At 39.4% G+C, this 23,182-nt stretch overlaps 1 protein-coding gene across 1 annotated transcript in view; it reads left to right on the forward strand.

Annotated features, from left to right (window-relative positions):
- tox (thymocyte selection-associated high mobility group box) overlaps nucleotides 1-23,182 on the forward strand; it is a 42,722-nt gene that overhangs the window by 5,359 nt on the left and 14,181 nt on the right. The window contains exons 2-4 of the mRNA XM_071491960.1: nucleotides 10,528-10,593; nucleotides 11,726-11,836; nucleotides 15,169-15,453. Of these exons, the coding sequence (XP_071348061.1) occupies nucleotides 10,528-10,593; nucleotides 11,726-11,836; nucleotides 15,169-15,453 (462 nt within the window). The remainder of the gene's footprint in view (nucleotides 1-10,527; nucleotides 10,594-11,725; nucleotides 11,837-15,168; nucleotides 15,454-23,182) is intronic.

The following is a 23,182-nucleotide window of genomic DNA, read 5'->3' on the forward strand; positions in this document are numbered from 1 at the left end:
AACAGATGAATGAATTACCTTTTATCTCCATGATGCTTTTTACAGCAGACACATCACCTGCACACACTAAAACTGGCAATGTTGTCAAAATAACAGGCCCATGTTATATAAGGCAAATGTGGGCTATGCCTCAGCCTCACACTTAATTTCATTTTACAGATTAAAATGTCCAGGAACTCTTGTGCTTTCTTGCTATTAAGAAATTATGCAAACCAAGGTCACATGCACCAAATCATGTTTCCTACAGTAATATATATATATTTCCACATCATGCATTTTATCCATGGTTTATATTTTGGGTTATCCTGTCATTGAGTAATTTTTGCCTGCTTTGTGTGTAACAAAGCTGATGTTAATTCCTAAATCAGACCTGCTGACTGCACACAGGAGTGGAGTATATCAATAGAAAGAAGCTTGAGTGTAATGGGAGTCAACAGATTCGAACAGGCTTCTTAAAGAAGAAAACTGTTGAGTCAGTTGATCAGGAACATTAGAATAAAAACATTCCTAATTAAAGTTTTGAATTTGTTTTCATTTTAATGCCATGTTAGCTGGAAATGTGTGATATTGATGCAGTATGTGATTTAGTTTCAGATGCCTCATAATTTGCTACATGAATTAGACTTAAACATGTGTTAGTGCAGATAGAGGAAACAGACGGGGCAACAACAGAACCATGAGTGAATTCTGAGCAGTCAGGAGTAGGTGTGGTTTTTAATATTAATCTCTGTTTACAGGCCGTGTGGGCTTAAATGCACAAGAAAGCCTAGTTCCACTTTGCAATAATTCACTACAAGTTTGCATAAGGTACATTTATTGAAGCATACAATAATTAAGATCAGTATCTATGATGAAACAGTAGCATCAGATTATGCCAAAGACACCAGATTTGGGCTTTTATGGCCAAATGTTTCTCTCCTGGACTAGCTGCTTTCGGAAGTGCTGCTGGTAGTTCCAGACGTCTTCCATTTCACAATTACTGCAGCCACTGCGCTCCAAACCGTCAGAGCTTAAACTAGAATTACCACCCTGTATGTCTCCACCAAGCAGTCAAGTTGCAGGAAATATGGTCACAATCTCCCCGTGTAATACTTACCACGCTTACTACAGCAATGACGTTTCCCTCAAAAACATAAATGTCAAAAATTGGTTTTGATTCCATCTTCATAGATGTGAGAATTTTCAACATTATAATAAATTGTTGGTTGTACAAATCAAGACATCAACTGTAATGGCACTGTTTTATGAGAGATAATTGGCAGATTAATCAGTAATGAAATTAATTGCAGCCCCACTAATTTACAAACCTCATTACTCTCACTGGTCCCCAAATGTTATCTCTCTTTTTTTGGGAGGCTTTGAGCTTAGCTTACCAGGCCGACCCAGACCCTGCATTTCCTCCTGAGCTTTTTGCACTGCCTCCAATATGTACCACAAATCAGATGCTAAGTTGTTGTAAATTGGTTGAGGATATGGTCATGGTCGTTGTCAGGGTCTACCTGTCAACCTGAACAAGACAGGACTTGAATGAAGCCTGAGAAGAAGTCATGTCTGGGAAACTCAGCTCGGCTCAAGAAAGTGTGAAGTCTGATCAAAATCTGAAGATGGCAGTAAACATGGTGGTAGAAATGTTAGGGGCCACATATTGTGTGGAGTAAAATAGTGGTTTAAAGGAGCTAGTCAACTTAGCTAGTCTAGAAGAAAGACTGAAAGTTCAGCATCCAAATTCCTTCCTTTTCTCACTGAGAAATTTCTCCAGCAATGGAAAAAAAAAAATTGATAGGAATAGAAGCAAAACAATAGGGTTTGCTTGAGTAAAGCATTCCAGTTAAACGTGATGTCCAGCCGTCTGCCTCTCTGTCGGAACTGGCTCCCTTTGGCATGATATGATTTCAAAGCAAAAAAGTATTTCCATTTCAATTTTGCGAAATACTGGTTTATCCAATAGTCTGGAAAAACCACCTCGTGCGTGCATACAATTTTTTTGCAACATTTGTTTTTTTGAAGTTCACATTTCTATTAAGTTTGCAACTTCAAGTTGTGCATTAAGCAGGTTAATGGAAACACACATTTTTTTTTTTAGCTCCATGTCTATCTATCCTGAGCTGTGTGTCCAACAAATAGTAAATAAAAAGTAAAGAGGTGATGCTATTCTACCATACAATGGTGGTGATGATATGTTGTCAAGATATTGTTGACATGGAAACAAAACCCATGCGCAGCACTTAATTAAAGTGCTTCCCAGCAACCGGTCAGCACTTTCTGCCAGAGAAGAACGCTACATGGACACATGCTCATATTTGGTATATATGGTATGTATGAATCTATATATTTTTTTTTTGACTTAATGCATCACTTAATGATCTTTGAAGATTTATGGAATCTTAAAATGTTCCACTTCAACCTTTGTGTTACTTAGAGCAGGATTTGACATCAGCTGGATTGTGCCTTAAATAACAGTTGGCTGTGCATATTTTTATCGCTACAACAATTTGTGAACTTTTCTTTTTTTTCTTTTTTTTTTAACTACCATTGTTAACAAAGCATTGTATAAATAAAGTGTCAGACTAGGTGTTTCTGCGGCCAGCAGCCACCTCAGTGTCATTAGTGACATGAAGGGTTGGATGGATGTACATGTGAATGAGCCATGCTGAGCTCTGAAGTGAATTAGTTGTAACATGTATGAAATTATGTATTTGTGGTGTAGCCATTTAAAAACATAACTATTTATTTAAACATTAGGCCTTAAGAAAAAGGAAAAAAAAGAGAGAAAATGACAAGAATAACATGGGATGAATCGGGGAGTGTAAGAGATGAGGGGAAGGGTGCAAGAGGGACAGGGAGAGGGAGAGAGGGCCTAATGTAAACATGATGATTGTGAAAGCTGGGTGAGGTATTTCTAAAGCAAATAGAGAGGAAGAGAGAACAGGATGGAGAGAAGCAGGCTTTAGTGAAGAACTGGAGAATATGGAGTGAAAGAGAGTGACGAAGAAATTGTGCTGGGGGCAGAATGAGAAGCAGAGATAGTAACACACCTGCACTTTTCCTGCTATGACAACTCAAAGTGTCTTAGTGGGATTCCTGTTTTGTGTGTCCCAAACAAAAAGTGAAGTGTTGCTTTGCACAAAGTCGTGTAAAGTGTTGGAGACAGTCTTTGGATGCTTATTTACTAAAGCTGCTCCCCTAATAGTCAAATTCCAGAGGAACTGGCGACAGTTAGTACCTGTGCTTATTAGATAGCAATGTAACCGAGCATCGGAGGTTAACCTAGTAAAAAACAATAAACAGGACTAAGAAAGATAGTACAGTGAACAGCAACAACTTCTTGGGACATGGGACTGTGGGAAACACTACCCCAAATATCGAGGGGATTATTCTGGGAGGCTGAATGCTGATCACCTCTAAAGTGATATGCAGACTCCGCAGGTAAACACTTGCCTGTCATTCATCGGCCTCAAACACGGTTTTTCATCTGTAACATGTAAGTAGCCTAACTTTAGCCACTTGGTAAACCTTGCTGGTTTTCCCGACACGTTTCAGAATCACTACAGCTTTTGCAGTTAACGGGAGGCATGCTCTGTGCACGTGCCTGCAATATTTGTAACTTAACAGCACTCATTATTACAGTTTTGTATTTCTCTGTAAGAGCAGTGTTAGCAACGCCCTTTCTAAGCCCTGGACTCTTTCTGGTGACCACCCCCACCCAAAAAAAAAAAAAAAGTTTTTAACTATTTACATTAATGTCATAAATGTGCAGTAAGTCAAATAATGGCTTGATTTAACGACAATCGACCATGAAAATCTTCAGTTGGGACAGCCCTATTATACACACAACATTTGCTAAAAAATAAGCTTATAAGTTTGCTTGCAAACATTAATCACCTTCAGTGACGAGACAGATGTTCAGGGGCAGTGTGACATGATGTGTTTATAGTACATGTAGTGGGTCTTCCCTCTTTACCACGTCATGGTCTTCTTCTGCTCTTTGGAGCAGGAAATTAGTGTATACCAAGATCGTCGACATGCCGACACAAAGCTGACTTTGTGAAAGTGTATTATTCCAAACTGTGAACAACAACCAAGAAGACAGCTTTAGGCCTCCTGTACTCACATGTTGTACTTGACTCACTGCAGCACTTTAACCAACACAACCTTTAGAGGAAGACGTTCAGATTGAAGCCTCTTTTCATTCTTCTGCACTTCTGTGCTGCTGCTACACAGGAAACTGCTGCAAACGCTACTGCTACTCATACAGCATTTCATAAAACCCACCTCCACCTCAGAATCCACCAATAAGCTGTGACTCTGAATCACCTTGGGACAGTTTATTATCATCACACCCTGTTCTCCTCAGTGGTGTGCTTCGTGTTTACCTGCAAGGTACACACTCTTATGTTCTTGTAATAATAAATCTGCCCCACACGAGTTGGCTGAGTTAACTCATCGTGTCTCCCACAGAGTTAGATTCTATTTGATGCGGTAGCTATTAAATCACACTGTATATAAGGTGCTAGACTGCATATATTTAAATTGCCAAGTACTTTGTGACAGATAAGTAACTGAACAATGTATACAGCTCCATTTCTTCAGGTTGTGCCAAATAAATAACAACCCTCACTGACTTGGGTCAGGATTACAGGAGTTCATTAGAGTGGATTTTCAGCAGTATTCTGGTTGTTCAGTCACATCTAGTTAAAAAGATATACAGTACATCTACGGTTATCGTATTCATCCTTGGGCCTCTTTCCAGTGTGGGTTTTTTTGGTATCACATACTGCTATTGTCTCCTCGTACTGTTCTCTAACCAGCCAAAGTGTCGGCATCTCATCTAATTATCTATCAGAACACAACCAGTCAATCTGTCTGTCCGTCTGTCCTTGTTGGCCGTCACTCCTGCTACAGAACATCTTGCCAGACTCCCCCCACCCATCCCTGGTAGTCACTGACGATTGGGTGTCTTATCGCACTGTTGCTTTTGTGTTGATGTGGCTGAAGGTGTTTCAGTTGGTTGAATCATGGGGATGGAGCGACGAGGGACTCCTGTTGGTGGGGGGGATGCCAAATGGAACAGATGGGTGGAAATAGAAAACACTGCCAGAAGAGACTAATTATCAGAATTTCGTTTCCAAAACAAACATATTGCAATCATATCACATAATGCAGTCGTTGCTGCGTTGTTCTGTGTGTATGCCTGTGTACTTTATTAGTGACAATGGCTTGGATCAGTTAACGTGTGGTGGAAAAGATTGGATCAGTTCCTCAGGCATTATTCAGGAGTTGTTGCAGTCCTTTTTTTACACTCAGCTTTTGTTCCCGATCATACAGTCATAAATATTGTAGTGAAGTGCTAATTACTGTGGGTAGATTAAAATAAATCCCTCACATTTGAAATGTGTCAACTTATGCCTGTTGACCTTTTTTTTCCCCCTTCTGCTATCAAACTATTTCTGACTTTAAAAAAATGATTGTGATTATCTGGTACTTCTGCATGAACAGTGGGAATTGTCAGACTTAGATTTAGACTTTGACTTAGAACTGCTCTCATATGCCGCAAAGATGGGCCTCGAATTCAGCAAACTTTTCAAAAGAGCTTGTTTCATCCTGATGAAAACCATCTGTTTATTTGGAGGTGTGCATTTCTGATCACTAGCATAATAAGGCTACCTGCTCTGGAGTTTCAAGTCCTGCTGTTGGAAATGAACAGACTAGAAAAAAAAAAAAAAAATCAGATTTAGCAGTGTCAAGTGTTTCTCACAGAGAATTGACTGGTGGTGGTGGGTGGGACAGTGTGTGACCAATGTGCAGAGACTCATGCAGTTTGGAGGAGGAGTGTGAAACCCAGGCTATTTGTTATCTACCTAAGCCCCTCACGTGCAGACTGTTGGTAGATGCACAAAGAAACATCCAGTCCCCACTCAGTTACTGCAGCGCACAGAGCTCAGACAGGGGTGTGTGTGAAAGGTGTGGAAAAAAGTCGTTCTAATGTAAAACTGACCTCAGTGATGTTATCTACCTGGGCAGGCTGCCCAAGCAGAGCCAATGTATGGGAAACGCTTACGTTAGTTGTGGTAGAAGGAGACCTAAAACACTTAAAGCTGCCAGCGGCGTGTCGTCGGAGCAGCTCTGTGCTGTGACAGAACAAAAGAGAGGGAATGGTAAGACACAGCCACAGCTAGTGATTACACAGTCTGGCACATAAAGTTTGATTGGGCTGGGATGGAAAGAGTACTGGAAAATTGTACTCAGGTAAAAGTAGTACTACTTAAAAGAAATTTTACTCAAGTAGAAGTACAATTACTACTGTAAAAACGATAAAAGTAAGTCAGTTAAAAAACTTCTCTGGAAATGTTATTGCATTACATTTCTAAAAGAGGGAAGGGAAGGGGTAAAAATGTTGTATGATGATATGAATGATTATATAATGAACTATGAAATTAAAGGACACCTTAAGGCTACTAGGCATATATGCAGACATATGTACCGTACATTGGTATTTCAACGTATATATATATATATATATATATATATATATATATATATATATATATATATATATATATATATATATATCCAGATGAGAACTGCACCAAAAACAACCAATTAATTCCAGTCAGGAACACTGCCCCCTGTGTACACTACAGATAATTACAAATATACACTCACTTGGCAGTTTATTATCTATCTAGCATAAGATTTATTGCAGTCTAATCAAACAGTCCTGCAATAAATCTTATGCAGCTCTTCATGAAATTAAATTATGCATTTTTCTAATGCTAAGAAATGCAGGAGAACCAGCCGTCACTGGCTCACACAGCCACCTGACTCAAATTCAAGTCACTAATGCTGCCCTCACACTGACCTCTGGGTCTTCACCCATCTAGCTGAACTCAGTCATACGGGCTTATGCTCATTCTCGGCCACTGAGGAACGTCTTCTGGCACTGTCATCCCTGCAAGCGAGGCAATCTCTGACTGTTCTCATCTGTGGTTCCCTGATGGCGGAACAAGCTAGCAGTGCTATCAGAGCAGGGGGTCAAGAATCTCTCAAAGACTCATCTCTTCTGAGAGCACCTCCTCTCCTAACACCTCTGACACCCTATCATCCCTGACTTTCATCCCTCTTTATCTGAGCCCCCTGCACTTCACCTTATTGAGCTGATTTAGTATTTAGTCTTAAACCAAGGTTTCCTACTGTACTGAAGCTTTAGTGACGTCCCTCACTTGTAAGTCGTTTTGGATAAAAGAGTCTGCCACACTAGTTAATGTAAATGTAACCACGCTGTCTGGAAACACCCCACTGGACCACACATCTGAAACATCCCAACCTCGGTGGAATGATTTCCAGTCTCTGTACTGCAGACCTCTGGAGTATTTTCAAGTCCAAACAAGTTTGATAAATACATTTTTTTGTGAGTTTGTAAGCAGGAGTTAAAGTGAAAGATTTTTTTTCACTTTTACCTTTCACTTAACTTCAGCATTTTACTTTAAGTGCTTTGATAGATACAAACCCAGGTTCCACATGAACTGCTCCAGTGTGGGGCAGTTCCATTTTGGCAAGCAGGAGTGAAACACAAGTCCTTGATGTTTATGGGGTGTGAGTGAAATCACTGAGTCACTCAGGGGCAGGTGAGGCACAGTGAGGTCGGCATGTCTGCTCCTCTCTTCCTCTCCTCTGTTTGGCCTGAAAAACTTCATGAGTAAGAATGAAGAGCAGAGAGATGAGACTGAGAACTGGAAATCTAATCCTCTGCTCTCTCCACTCTGTTACTATTGTTATTTTATCTGTGCGACTCTTCCATGAACTATTAATTCTATAAGCCAGAAAACTCTGTGTGTGTGTGTGTGTGTGTGTGTGTGTGTGTTGGCTTTCTGTTGACTCTGTAAACCTACACCTTATTTGCATAAAGCCCAACAGCTGGTGAGTGGACAGGGTAGTTACACCTGTCTGTCCACCTGTGTGTCTCTGTGTATTTAAGTTTGTGAGGCTGTGTGTGTGTGTGTGTGTGTGTGTGTGTGTGTACCTGAAATGCTGCTTTACTTTTACCCACCTGTTCAAACGTTCTTGTGTATGCGTTTGACAACGATTGTGTACCCAGGACACCATTGTTCCTTGAATATATTTTATGGATTTAAATCTCTTGTTTTCCCAGGGGGGGTGTAGAGTTTGGCTGGTAATGGCTACTGCAGCTGATGTTACTGCTGTACATTGACACGACCAATACCAACACCAGGATTAAATTACTCTAATTTTAATATGGCTTGAACAGTTAATAGAATAAATTGAATAATAACTAATACATATTTATTGAGTAAAAAAACCAAACATGCTGGTTACAAACATTAGAATTTCAGATTTTGCTGGCAGCCTTTCCCGTCTTTTTGAATATAAGACTTTTGGTTCTTTGACTTTGGTTAAGGTTGAGGAAAGATGGTGGTTTTGCTTACATGTGAATAAATGTGTTGTGTCTGAAGTCACCTTTTCTCCATTAAACCACGGCACTCATCTTTCACTAAGGGGACTGTAGAGGGGTTATGAGGTAAACTGAAAAAAGATGTGACTTGTAGTAAGGAACTGTAACAGAAAGCTGAGGAGAACAATGAAGGAGCAGGCGAAAATCACTTGATGCATTCTAAGAAGTTCCTCCAAAAGTTTTTGATTTGGTTGTTACTTCTGTCAGAAGAGCTTTCTTTAGTTAGCATAGCTTACATTCTGATGTATGTGTGTACTGTAGGTCACATCTGCACTCTTCAGCTTTCATATTTTGGTGAACAGATTTCCTGGAAAAAAAACAAACCAAAAAAAAAACTGAACAAGTCTTAAATCATCAGAATCAGAATCAGTTTTATTGCCAAGTAGGTTTTTCACAAACAAGGAATTTTTTCTGGTGTTTGGAGCAAAACAGTAACATAGGAAGAAGGAAAAGAGTAGAAACAAGAGTGAGAACAAGACACTTGAAGATAAATAGAAGTAAAAATAAAATAAAATTAAAGGTAAAATTAAAAGTAAATTTAAAAGTCAAATGTTTACAACAAAGATGTGGAATATTTATAATGAAATATATGCAAAATATCATACAGTATATTCTGAAATATGCAGTCACCTTATACCCCATTCAGACCGACACAAGTTAACATGCAGGTGAAAAACCTGAGTCAGGGTCTGTCTGAATGGGTCAGCCCACCTCAGCTGAAATTACATTACTGTTAGATTCAAGAGAAAACAGGAACAGGAGTCGTTGAAGTTATAAGACATGTATTTTTCACACATGCTGTGTGATGTGAACTTTGAGCTGGCATAGTGTGAAGTGTGAATTTGCACAACACTGTGATGCATGTGATGTGTTATTCCATTAACGTCCTATGTGGACAAGGTAATGCTGTGAGGCTCTCTCTGTGATTCCAGCTGGAATTTGTTTTGCTGCACAATATTGAGCGCTGTTGACTTTTTGAGGTATATGAATATATTTTTAAAGGATGTATAGGATGAGTATCATTACAATTTGACACCATGTTACAGAACCCGTTTCCTCTATAAAGCCATGCCAGTGTTTGCATCTCTCCACTCTCGCACACTCCGTGCAGCCCCGCCCCCACTCTCCCTCCGCTGGCCCCCGCTCGCTCACAAGCTCTCCTGCAACATGCAACATTTTCCCCTCTAAACTGCACAAGCCCCTGCATTCACATCAGTCACACACCGCAAGACAAACCACCACAAGCACATTTTCAACCTGTGGGAAACACCGAAGAAACACAGGGAAATGAAAAACAATGGTTTAGTGATTTGGAGTTGGTTTCTTTAAAGATCTGATGAGCCGTTCTGTTTACATTTTTTATTGTTTTGTTATGCAGCAGAGGAAATCCTCCTATTTAAATCAGCTTCCTATTGTTGTAAGATAATTCTTAGAGATAGGCTTTCTCTTATTTAATATAGCTGTATATTTTTAAACAGGGAAGGAAACCCTGTCTTTGCAATTGATTTCAGCCAGTCTGTTTTAATAAAGGTGCTTGTGAAATCTCACATGTGGCTGAGACCTACAACTGAACATTTAGAAAATAGAGTATCGGCATTCAGCCTAAGAAATACCAAGACTGTTCCATGATTTTTGCTCCGTATCCCCCTAATCCTAATATTCTTCAAACCGCATTGTGGGCAGTCATTTATTAATTACCTATGGTCCCCACACAATCCTGCGCCTGCTGTAAGTGGAACACAGAAATAACCTGGCCACTGAGCAACATTAGACATCTGAGATTACTGTAAATGAATACTGTAATTAATTTGACTAATAGACAGTGAGATAAAAATTACCTCATCTCAGCCTCTGTGATGGACATGGGCAATATGTGAATTTACAGAGGGTTTTTATATGTTGCATATTTGATTTTAAATGGATAAAACTGCCAACAGACTGGCTGCTACCCAGTAATGTGCCGCCTCCATCTCCACTTATCGTCTCCTTTGCTGACTGTTCTGTTTGCTGTGTTACAGTTTATTGACATTGTTGCTGTTGCCTCTTGTTCCCTCCAGCTGGACGGGGACACCATGTTCAGGGGCGTGCCGGATGCAGGCCTTGACTTCGCCTCAACCAATCAGGTTTGTGTGTAGTGTGTGTGTGTGTGTGTGTGTGTGTGTGTGTGTGTGTGGAAGTTGTTTCTCTGACATTTTCTTGTTTCTAATTGCACAGAGCTTTTTCTAAATGGAACAAATGACTTGTGCGTCTCCTCATATGTGTAAATGTGAAACAGTTTGATGCAAGTATCAGCTTAATGTGCACGTCTGGTGTGCACAAAATTCATAAAGGAGTTACTGAATTTAATTTGCAAAGATTTCTGCACAAAATCGTCACATTCACATTTATTTCAGATCCATTATTAACCCTCATAATTTTGGCAGGAAATTCCTTGATATTGTCGTCTTGTTATTAAGTCGGGGGTTTGCATACGTGGGTGAAACAGATGCAGTGTCCTCCTGGTGCTCACTCACTCTGTGTTTTGTTTAACCAGCATATGTAGCTCACATATTTATGAGGTCCCACCAGCAAGTTATGACTGAAGGATAGATGGATCACAACACATTTTCTAAAGTCCTCCGGATGACAGGACACTGATAGTCTCAAGATGTGTTTGTTAGTACAGAGCAAACACAAAACACAACTAAAGAAACATCATTCATACAGTACAATGTAGACAATATTGTGTGGTATAGGAATCTGTGATTTGATGTTTTATTCATTGTGGTGCTGTAAGAAGAGTGTGGAATGAGAATTTATGGCTTTATTAGTGCTAAGTCTGGATTCAAGATTCATTTCATTCATTCATTCAGGTCAGAGGTTGTTGTGATGAATGTGTGTGAGTTCTCCTGGAGTGTAGCTGGGCCCTGCTGTCAAGCTCAGCAGGGGGTGCAGGGCTGCAAAGCCAGGTCTCGTTCACAGTGAAGAACAACTTTTTGAATCCGTTTGTGTGAATGGTTTGAATCGCCGGCCTTGCTGGTGGCTCTGTGAGGGTGCAGCAAATTGGCATATGAAGATGTCTGCAGTGAAACCCTGGAATGGATGACTGTCATGTGTGTCTTGTGTGTATGAGCGAGGGCTTGAGAATATTTCCCTCTCCCCCTCCCTGTTGTTCTGTCCATGCTCCTCTTCATGACCTTAGTATTTGACCTCTGACCTTTTCCTGACCCCTGGGCCCATTTGAACCTTTGTTTGTCTTTGTGATTCTTCCCACAGTTTCGTCTGCCGCAGTCCCCTCACCCTCTCTGCAAGGTGATGCCCCCGAACCAACCTTCACAGCACTGGAGGAGGGACACACACATGACTGACCCACACCGTCTGCCTTGGGTAAATGCACATGCACACACACACACACACACATACACATTTATTTTATTTTTATTTTTTGTGGGAAAACCATGTTGAACAAAATATTAATCTTGGTGTCTGGAGAGCAACAAATCTCATCTTATTTAAATGCCATTTTTTAGGTACGAGGCATTACGGTGCACATGTAGCTAGTTGAAAGTAGAGCCTGTATCAAATGAAAGAGGTTGGTTGTTTATTATTAACAGCCTTGCTCTAGGCCTAAGGCCCTGTTTATACTTGATGTCTTCTATCTGGATAAAACTCACCCCACTCTCTAACCCACACACATCAGTGGTTGAACTGATCAGGGATCAGAGAAACACTACAGGGGGCCTTATATTTGATCATATGTTGTTGGACCTATGTTGTTGCTTTTATTAGACAGAGAACAAGGCCTACTTTCGGTTTAATTACAGTGTAAGTTTAGCTGCCATTATCACAAGGACAGAGGAGACAGACCATGGATATAATTAAAAAATCAGACAGTAAGAGTGAATGGCTTTCTACAGACTATTGATGTAGTTACAGGGAATGCACCAATTACTTATGTGTCTGAGAGGGATGGCTGCAGTTTCACCATTTCAACATCTGGGTAGAAAGATAAAACTTTTGCACACAATTATGCCTCGGAAATGCCCCAGTTCATAAAATATACACTGAATTAGATTTTAATTTTAGACAATTCTGATTCTTATTCTACCTCTTCACACACGTCCAACAGAAATATAGGTTTTTCTATATAGTATGAAATTGCCACGAACAAGGAGTTGTGAGAAGTGTTTGTAATGTGAACACAATTTGTGTGAAAGAACTTTAAGGCTACTACATTAGTCTTTCTAGAAGCTCCCAATGCACAGGGAACAGGCTATTGTACTGACATGAATGGAAGAGCAGAGAGAGAGAGAGAGAGAGGGGGAGAGAGAGAGGGACAGAGAGAGAGAGAGAGGGAAACGAGTAATTTATGTAGAAGTTGAAGAAATGATAGAGAGAGCGGACGAGGGAGGGAAAACGAGAGGCAGACAGAAACAGACAAGCAGTGTAATTTATGCAGAGCTCTATGCTTCAGCAGGTCTGTTGGACTCGGTTTGTAAGGACATGAAAAAACACACAGCGTAGTGAGTATGATTTTGGGTACGCAAATGGGTATGAAAAACATGTAGGGGGAGAAAATGGTCAAACACCAAGAAAGAACTTTTTGTGACCGTATGACCTGATAGATTCAGTGGGATTGCAGAACAGGGCAAGAGAACTCTCTTGACTAACAAGAGTGTAAAGAAAGAAATGGCTCCATTCACACTCTACCTTTCCTGATACACGATACTCTGATGTTGTGATATGTATTTGCACATGTGCCTTCAGTGATGTAACACTTTCCATAACCTGGACGTTCAGTCTGAATTTCACATCTTGAATTTTAGGAACCGAATCTGACTGAGCTAATTTAAGCGACCAGATTTTCTTGTTTTTCACTGAACTTTTTTATTTAAATTTTTTTATCTCAATTAGACATGTCAGTGATTAATTGACTATCAGTTAATTGCTGTTGTTAATTTTTCAATCAATTAAAATAAATAAACAAACTAACAATGCAGACAACAAGGACTTGAGGTGTAACAGTCAGAAAACGTACTGTAGTTTGATTTAGCATCCGGATGCACCACTCACAGATTAAGAAATGCACCTCCTTGCATTGTGGCTTTCTATACTCACTGTGGCAATGGTGTTGATGACCACTACAGCTTAAAGTTGTGAAAATTCATACAGAGCTGTTGTCTGGCGGCCGTCCAGCTGTCTGAGCCTTGTGCTAACACCAGACTGGACTCACTTAAGTTTGACATTACAGTATCTGTGCAGCCAAGAACATTTTTCCGAACTGAGTAGGAGTTTCCAGCAGCTTTACCAACGTTAGCTACAGTAAATCTATACATACTTACCTTATATAAAAGCAGTGACACTGGAGTCCCTGTGGAGAGGTTGCAGAAACATGTTCATGTTTGTTCAAGTTATTTACTGTCACTATTATTTACAGCCCTTTTTGAGAAAGGAAAAATGACCAGCACATGTCGTCTGATCCAGTGTTTGCTCTTCAACGAAGCAGTGTTTGCTGTTTGATACTGTTTTTTTAAGACTTTCTACACTCCTGGTGTGGTGCCAGTCTTTGTGACAGTGATACCACGGTGAGCAACAAAATTACAGGACAAATGAAGGACTTGGTGCAAACAAAATATCTAATCCGACCAGGTCGGGTACCTGTACATTTTCATCGTTATATCATTTTCTGCGTCTCCTGTCGCACATTTCTGTTTCCTCTTTTCTCCCATTTGAAAGTGGTGAAACCGTTCATTCAAATCATGGCGTACCACAGTGGCCCTCAACTTATGGCTCACCACTCAGCTCACAAGTCATGCAGCTCACAGCACAACGCTGCAAGTGAGTTTGAGATAAATCAGAAAAGAGTGAGAAAATAAAAGAGCGAGAGAGATGAAAGAGAAATTGAGGATGAGATTTGAAGAGCGAGAGAGAGCAAAAGAGGGGTGGAGGAGGAAGGCTGGTGAGAAATGAAGAGCAAAACAGTGTGGCTAGCCAAGCAGAAAAGGCTGTCAGTCTCTATAAAAGATCTCCTCTGTCAGATTAGTATGAGAGGGCTTCTCTCTCACTTTTTCGTCCTTGTGTCTCTGACTTTTCTGTTGCATGATTCTCTCACTCCATTAGCATCTTCAAGTCTTTTGCTCTCAGAATAATTCATTATCATTTACGGGACTGCTCCTAGGTTTTTTTTCTTTTTTTTTTGCATGTCAGATTAGCAATGATGTATTTCTACACACAAAGGACTGTGTGTATTCTCTCAAGCAAATGGGACTCGCACATATAAATGACTGTTGGTCGCCTGCTGAATGAATGAGTGAGTGTTTGTTCACAATGCTTTCTTTCAGGCTGGGAATATCCTTAGTGATCATTAGTCTGAGATAGGAGCTCAGGCTACGAGTGACAGCGTGACACAACACAGAGCTGTAGTTCAGAAAGGATTCAACATTCTGCCTTGATAGTGATGGTCAGCTATCCATGTCTTCTATATATTATCTCTGACAGGAATGCATCATGACGTTTTGGTCTCTTAAAGTCTCACTCTTCCCATTGAGCCTAGCTCCAAGTGTTGCGTATCAAAATATGCTAGCTCCCCCAAACTTGATGTCATCCTGTACCGTATCAGGAAAGAGTCTGTAAGGAAAACAACAAATGCTGTGAACAAGATTAAAAATACACTTATGGGAGCTAGGTGTCTGTAACTGCTTTCTTCTGTTTCTCTTTAGTCGTACTCAGTGGGTGGTTTGGGCGATGAGGACTTCAACATCCCACCCATCACTCCCCCCACCCTGCCAGACCACATGCTGCCCCCCCATCTCCCTCAGGATTCCCCCTCTGGACCGTACCCACCTCTGGACCCTCCTCCCACCTCAGCTCCACACCACCTCTACCAGCTGCAGGGCATGGAGCTGTCTGGCATGCCTGGTAGCCAAGATGGAGGGACCATGTTGAACCAAGATGGCGGCACGTTCAGCCCAGATGGCGGCCCGATGACTAGTACACTATCTGTGGTGAGTAATCCTAAATAAATCACACGTATTAATGGCAATGTTGCTTTAGTTATTAGTGATAGTAAATGGAAGCTAATGGAAGATGGTATGTGATTTAAAAGTTGGATTTATGCTTAATGGGCTGTCAGCATTAACGTGTTAATCATGATGAGATTAAGCACCGAACACGTTTTTATCTTATTTTTATTTTTTTATCGTGTGCTGCCAAAGATTCTTTATTTTACACCGTCACTGCTGCTGTTACCAAAGATTACAGAGCACTACGTTATAGAATCTATGTCTGCTACTATTTTGACCCTTTGAGGAACCCTTACTTGTTGTCAAGCTGACATAAAGATTTTACATGGCAGAGCAAGATACTTCATGGCAAGTCATGTCTATGGGAGCAAAAGGGGACGGTTCCAGTCTCCATAAAGGGGCGTGTCAGGAGACCTAAAGTGTTTAAATCTAACGCCTGAATCATCGTTGGTGAAGATCGAATGAGTTGGAAAATAAAAATATAACTTACCCAGAGCTCGTCTATGGATAAATAACTGATCAGACATCTTCATAACAACACGTCAGACATACTAATGTTAGCTTCTAGTTCAGACAGACTGACAGTTATGTGTCACATTTGTCTCAATGAGTCAGAAGGGTTTGAAGATCATGACAAAGTGTTTGAAAATGGAACAGTGGCTTGATTCCCAATCAAGATACACTAGTAAGAATTGCTTTACATTGTTGATGTGGCCTTCAAAATAGTTCTGAAATAGAATTTTAAACATGATAAAACATGCGATTAATCACAATTTAATTAAAATTCAGCAATTAATCATGATGAAGAAAAAATTTATTGTTTGGTGGTCTGTTAAACCACCACATGAACGTGAGTAGGGTCAGAAAAGTCTGATGTCTTCAGTAGTATGAGCTGATAAGACTCTTTTAGGCTGAAATAAAAAAGAGCTTTTCGAATAAAACCACCTCTACTTAACGGTCCCCTCCAGATATTTTGTGACACATAAATGCTCTGCTTGGAATAATAATTGTATGATAAAGTTTTTCCATAAAAAGACTTTTTGAAAAATCCTAAATTTACACATACTCTTCTCCTTCATTGAAAAAATTGCAGAATATATGAAATACAAAACATATTTTATTTCAAAAGTTCAGCTGCTGTCTCCTACTTAACTGAGAGGCCCATTCTCAGTGAACGTAACCTTGAGGCTTCAACTTTCCTCTGCTGTTGCTTTTTCGGCCACGATTGGCTTCCAGAGCAGTTGTGACCTCACAAACACTGCTCGTACATCCTCATGTTAAACTGAGCTTTGATGTGAGCACAGAGAAACTTTCTGCGGATGAATGTGAAGAGAGGCAACTAGTGTCACTGTGTGTGCATCATTCTGCACCGTGAGGGTCAAACACTGAAGTGACTTAACAAGAAGATAAAAAACCATTTGAGTGGAGGTGGACTTTAAAGTGCTCCAGCAGAGTCTGTACAAGGCCACACAGTTCTTAGAAGAGGTCCAATCAGGCAGCATACAGTAAGTGAGCATGTGTGTTTAGTATGGAGTTTATTTCCTATCTTTATTCAGGAGCGTGGTCTTTCATTTTGAGTCAGTTATTTCTTCATCGCAAGTATCTGATTTTAGTAATGCGTTACCTCAAAACCTGCACACGCTCTGTTAAATGGTCCCCGTTCAAGCACAAATTTGTTCTGCTCAAAACTGCACCAGTGTCCCGTGCTTCAGTTGGAATCTGTCTCCTCACACTCGGGCTGCTTCTGTGCGAATCTTCTGCTCTCAGATTTCAAAAATGTCAAATTTCACCAACCATCAGAGTGCCAGGTTTAGCAGCCTTAAATTCTAGACAGTAGGAAGTTCCAATCTTTGTCAACCTTGTTGTAAGAATTTATATATCTGCAAAGATTTCAGTTAATTTTGTTCAAACATTCTGAATCAAAACAAAAACATTTAAAACCACAGAATTTTGAAAATTGAAATATGTTTTGTTATGTTTTTATCTTTCATTAATTATGGTTTTTGGTTTTTTTTCTTTGAATTTACATTCAGAACATTTTCCAGTCACCAAATCTTTTCAAATCGATTCTGTGCATGGTGTCCTGATGAGAGACAGGTTATGAGAGTTCACTTTGACTTTGGTGAATGATCTCTTTGTTAATCTTCTCTAAAGTTAAAGTTGCTCAATGTTTCGCTGTGGAGGGACAATAAAATTAAGTCGGTCCAGTGTCCAGTGCAGTTTGATATGAATAGCACCTTTTAAATAGAAAGGTTCTCTACAGTACATAAGGTAAAGAAATCTTTATCGATATTTAAAAATGCAATGAAGAGTAAAATAAAATGAATTAAAATGGAATTAAATAAAATACAATTACACAAAAATGATAGATGAGAAATACAGCTTCGGTGCAGTTGTGGTGCTGCAATAGGTTGCCTAAACTTAGTATAAGAGGATGGTGTCATTCCACAGAGGAGCTCCTTCAGTTTGATGTGTTTACACTGGGAAAACTCACAAAGCCACTAGTTTTTCAATAGCACCATATTTTCCGTTTTAACTGGGAGTTGCTAACTATACTACCATCCTACCCTTCTGTACCATCTGAGGTCAAAGGTCAGCTCACTGCAGATACTGCACTCAAAATCTGTCTGAGAGTATTAAAACTTTCATGAAAATGTCTCACACCAGTGCGGCTGCATGATCTGCTGTGCTCACAGTTCTAGTGCTACCACGTTCACTGTGCACACGGGGAGACGGCAGAGAAGTTAATTCTGCTGTAGAAGTGAAAGATAGATAGATAGATAGATAGATAGATAGATAGATAGATACTTCCGTCATAACCACAAAAAAGACTAAATAAATACAGTAATTAAATAACAATTAAAATAGAGATAAAAATAAAATAAAGTAAAAACATTAAGATATTTTATAACTGTAAAAACCTTTCACAGTTGAAATCTCCAACACTGGGGTGAACTCCCCATCATTAAGGAAACATTTAAGAAAAAAAACACCTTGAATTGTGCTTATTACTTAAAAGGTTTTATTTTAGGGTGCACTATTATTTTTTTACTTTTACTTTTGAAAATGTAAGACCTCAGTGAGTCTTAAGATTTGAACTGACAGCCAGCAGATATATTTTAACTGTACTCTTTAATATGTATTCAGTTTAACTAAGTGAAATAGGATATTGCCTGGGGCCCTTTTATTTAAAAGTCAATCATGGCGTGTGGTAGATGTGACATTTTCTTTATATTTTCATTTCACAGAAAAGTGAAACTCTTGCTTTGAGCTGTGACATTTAGATGTGGCTGACTGTGTCATATAGTAAAGTAATAGAAGCTCAACCTGAGACTTGCAGTTACTTCAACTGTCACAGAAACTTGCTTTTCAGCGGGGTGATAGGGCTTTGTATGTGTCAGTATCTGTAATAAAGATTTCTCCCATTTTATTAAGAATGAAACTTTTTCCCCTCCCACTCGGACTTGGCCTATGTCAGTCTTTCTGGCTCCATGTTAAATCTACCTGCTCAGTTTGAAACCTCACGATAAGCTCTCAGCCCCGACTGTAGCTGAATCCGAATGGCTATTAAACGTCATAATACAGACCGTTTTTAAAATAACTTTAAATTAAATTCAGATGATTTTTCCTTGATTGTGACAGACCTGTCTCTGCAGTGTGTAACAGTGGAGATTATGATTGGAGTGACCTAAAGGGAAGGTCTTATCCTCCATCTTTGTCTGCATCCACTCTGCCTCTCTGTCTCTCTCTCTCTCTCTCTCTCTCTCTCTCTCTCCCTCCTTCTGTCTGGCTCGCTTTTATATTCTCATACTAATATACATTTACTGCAAGTCCATGAATTATGGTTGCCTAGCAACCATTCTTGGCTCGGCCTTAACAGGGTGGGGAGGGGGGCTATGAAGTTTGAAGTTAATGTGTGTGCGTGCGTGTGTGCATATTATTCAGGCAACAACTCGGTTGCAGTTAATATTGAGATCAGGATTGATTTTTTTTTTTTGCTGTTGTCTGACTGACGGTTGACGGCCTTAAATCATTAGGTTAGAAAAGTTATGTTATGCTTTGTGCTTTCCTTTTATTGTCTTGTTTTATGGGACCATTGTTGGCAATATTCCAGATTAATGAGCGGGATGCTTTATGAAAATATTTTATTTATTTATATTTTATTAATATTTTATAGGACGTTTGCATCAATGTGATGAAGTACCTTGATATTACATGTTTCATATGATGGCTTAGCCAAAAACAGAGATTCCCATCTCAGTTTTTAATTACATTCCCACAAAATGTTCTATATGGTTTTCTGTATTGATACTGAGGCAAAAAATGTGATTTTATCCATACTGCTAACCTGTACATTACAGCACTGGTGGCACAGTGATTTCTCATTTTAAAATCAAATATCTGCCAGGTTAGTCAGTCACAGTATGACTACTCAAATTACACAGATTTTGTTTGTTGTTGATGAGTCTTAGTAGTATAGTAGTAGTTTAGTAAACAAGTATAATCATCATAATCATAATGGTTCGATCCCCGGCTCCTCCGGTCCACATGTCGAAGTGTCCTTGGGCAAGGCACTGAACCCCAAACTGCCTCTGATGGCTGTCCCATCAGCGTATGAGTGTGTGTGAATGTTAGAAGCACTCCACTTTAGATGTAAGTGCTGTATGTATGTGTGTGTGAATGGGTGAATGCATTGTAAAGCGCTTTGAGTGGTCAATAAGACTAGAAAAGCACTATATAAGCAGTCCATTTACCATTTAAAGAAAGATGTGAAGGAGAACTCATCAGGAGAAAAGCAAGGTTAATGAAACAATATTTATGATGATATTGTTAACTATAGATTTATTATCCTAATATAATATAACCCTTGAGTACTAACTGGACAGATCTGAAAGAGAAGAAATGTTTGTATGAATTTGGAGCTCAGCCAATCATACAAGGATTTTAGGAAATTTTAGACCATGTCACAAGCATGAAATAGTTGCTCTTTGTTTCTATATTTACACATTAGCGCTTTAGACCACAGTCAGAGAGAGGTGGCTGAATCGAAGCCAAAGTAGCACAGTTTTTTTAAAAATTATTCTGATAATGGAAAATATGTAAAAATGCCTAATATCAGATCTGATAATCAGCCAGGCTGATGATTGGTCAACAACTAGTATTAACCGCATATCTAGTATGGAAAAGCTAATTTATAATATCAGTCAACTTGCCGATGTTTTTTCTTTCATTTAGATGAAAGCTTTGTGATTTGCCATAACTTTTATGTTCTTGTGCAACAATAAATAGATAAAGTTCTGGTTTTCCAGAATGGTAAAAGCAAGAACAGGTTGTGAATTTGTTGCTGCACCTTTCATATTGACATCCTGTAATTGCCCACATGTATGTGAAACTCGAGATGATTGATTAACCACACATCTATCCTCTTCCCCCTCTTGTGACATGAGTCAGTGATCAGCCATCAGGGGCTCCCCCCCAGTTATTCTCTCAGGCCATCACCACAAATGTTTCTCTGACCCCCAGAAGGAAAATCAGATTTATAGTTTTTCCACTGTTAATGTGTCTTCTTCCGAAGTTATGTTTGAATTCCTATGATGAATTATGAAATTGTTTTTTACAGAGGAAGCGCTGCAGAAGGTAATTAATTATACCACACATGGTGTGAGCTCGTTTACCTGTAAACTGTGACGCCAGTGATGTTACAACCCAAACCACTGAAATTAGAGCTGAATTTTCCTTTGGATTCTAATTTTGTCAAGTACATTTTTTTTTTTTTTTATTATTCAAAGTTTCAATCTGTCATCCTGAGTCAGACAGTTTAATAAATAGAGTCATAATGATAATGTCACACATAATGTAATCATATATAAGGGTTGGGGTTAGGCTCAATTCAATCCACCCAAACATATTTCCAAAAATTAAATGTTTTTCAGTAAAATCTTTTGAGTAGTTCATTTAAATCTGTGTATTTCTTTATTTAACACTGCATCATCATCAACAGCTCAACTCTCTTTTTTAAAATTGTCTTATGTATGTGAGAACGGCCAAGAAAAGCTTTTCAGAGGATTATGACAGTGGAATTTTTTTCTGACTGTTTACTGACGTCCCAACGCAACAAATGCCAAACCGCAGCCATTATTTTTTTTTTAGCTTGTCGACCAGCGTGTACATCAGTCTGAAACCTGTTCCCATGTCAGAGAGGTGTCAGTCTGTGTTCCATCGAGATACCACAGCGGTATTGAGAAGCACGCTGCCGGTAACTGAGTTCAGGTAATGTGTTCCCAGGAGGGGCAGAGTGCACCAGACCACATCCGTTATTATTCAATGTGACCTGAAAGGAAACTCCAAATACACGCCATAGACCAAGACCTGTCTTCATATTTGCAATCATAGGTGTCAGAGTTCCCTTGCTGCGGGTGTTAGCAGTGATAACTTTTGTTTTCCTAAGAAATAAACAGAATATCACAGATGACTAACTCACTATGAGACTGGCAATGCTTCTTGACTGAACTACACTGCTGCTGGGTGACAGACAGAGTAATGAGCAGCACACACCCAGATATGCCGTGAAATAACATTATCCCCTTTGTCTAAAACGCCTCACAGCGGCTTCTGGCTTCATGGCACTGAAGCTACAGTTTTTATGAAGATGTTTTTTAATGTGCCATTTAAATATCAATATTAATGAAAAAAGTGTTAAATGTGAAATGTGTAAGATGCCTTTCACTTTATTTTAAATGTATATGGATAGATTCAAGCATGTCGACACATTATATGAGACTTATTAAAGATCCCCTCCATTGTCTTGGGAGACAATACACAAAAAGCATTATGCAGTCATTAGGGTTTTCCTTTGTGTTTTTTATGAAGGGCTTAGGCACTGTGGTGATGTGCGATGTCAGGGGTGGGTGAGTGTAATGAACATTTGATTGTCTTGTCCTCATATGAAGGATGACCCCCACTTTATCAGAACTAATTTCCAGGAAAAAAAAAATCCTCTTATATTTCCCAATCGGGGCAGTAGAGAACTGTCAGCAAAGTTTTTTTTGTTTTTGTTTTTGTTTTTTTTGATTAGGTGCTACACAAAAATACACTGTGCCTAAGTCTTGTAATGTTCGGGAAAACTCATGTCACAAGTGTAAAACTGAATATCACAGATGATTAACATGGCTGCCTGGCCACCTTATATTTTCTTATATTTTGAAGCAGCTTTCTAACAAAATATTTAGGTAATGGGAATAAATCAGTGCTTACATCTGTGCTTCTGCCGGTGGAAACATGTTCTCCAGATGAAGTTATGTAGCAGCTTCCCTGGAGTGTAGCAAATGGGGTATAAAATCTCTAGTGATGTATTTACACGAGTGGGGATTGACGTTTTAAATGACATCTGATCCTGTCCTCTCTCTGACCTGTGTTGCCTGTTGCCACGGTTACTATCAGATTTCATTTAGTGAATCCTGGACTGCTGCACAATACAAATCCTATCAAGCAAAGGCAGACTCTGTTTCAGAACCCGAGTAGCTCTGTTCCTAACAATGTTGAACAGTGTTATGTAGCTAAAGATACTGTTTCATCACACCTTCTGTTCAGAAGCTGAACAACCAACCTGACTCAAAAGCAAACTGTGACCTGCCTCAGTGATGTTTTAAAGCATTAACTGACTTGTCGCCTTATAAAGTCATTATGCTTAATTGTCGTTATGTTTCATTTG

This window comes from Trachinotus anak, unplaced genomic scaffold (assembly GCF_046630095.1).
Source record: "Trachinotus anak isolate AG129_WGS33_773 ecotype Australia unplaced genomic scaffold, CSIRO_AGI_Tana_v1 ptg000012l, whole genome shotgun sequence".
Classification (NCBI taxonomy): domain Eukaryota; kingdom Metazoa; phylum Chordata; class Actinopteri; order Carangiformes; family Carangidae; genus Trachinotus; species Trachinotus anak.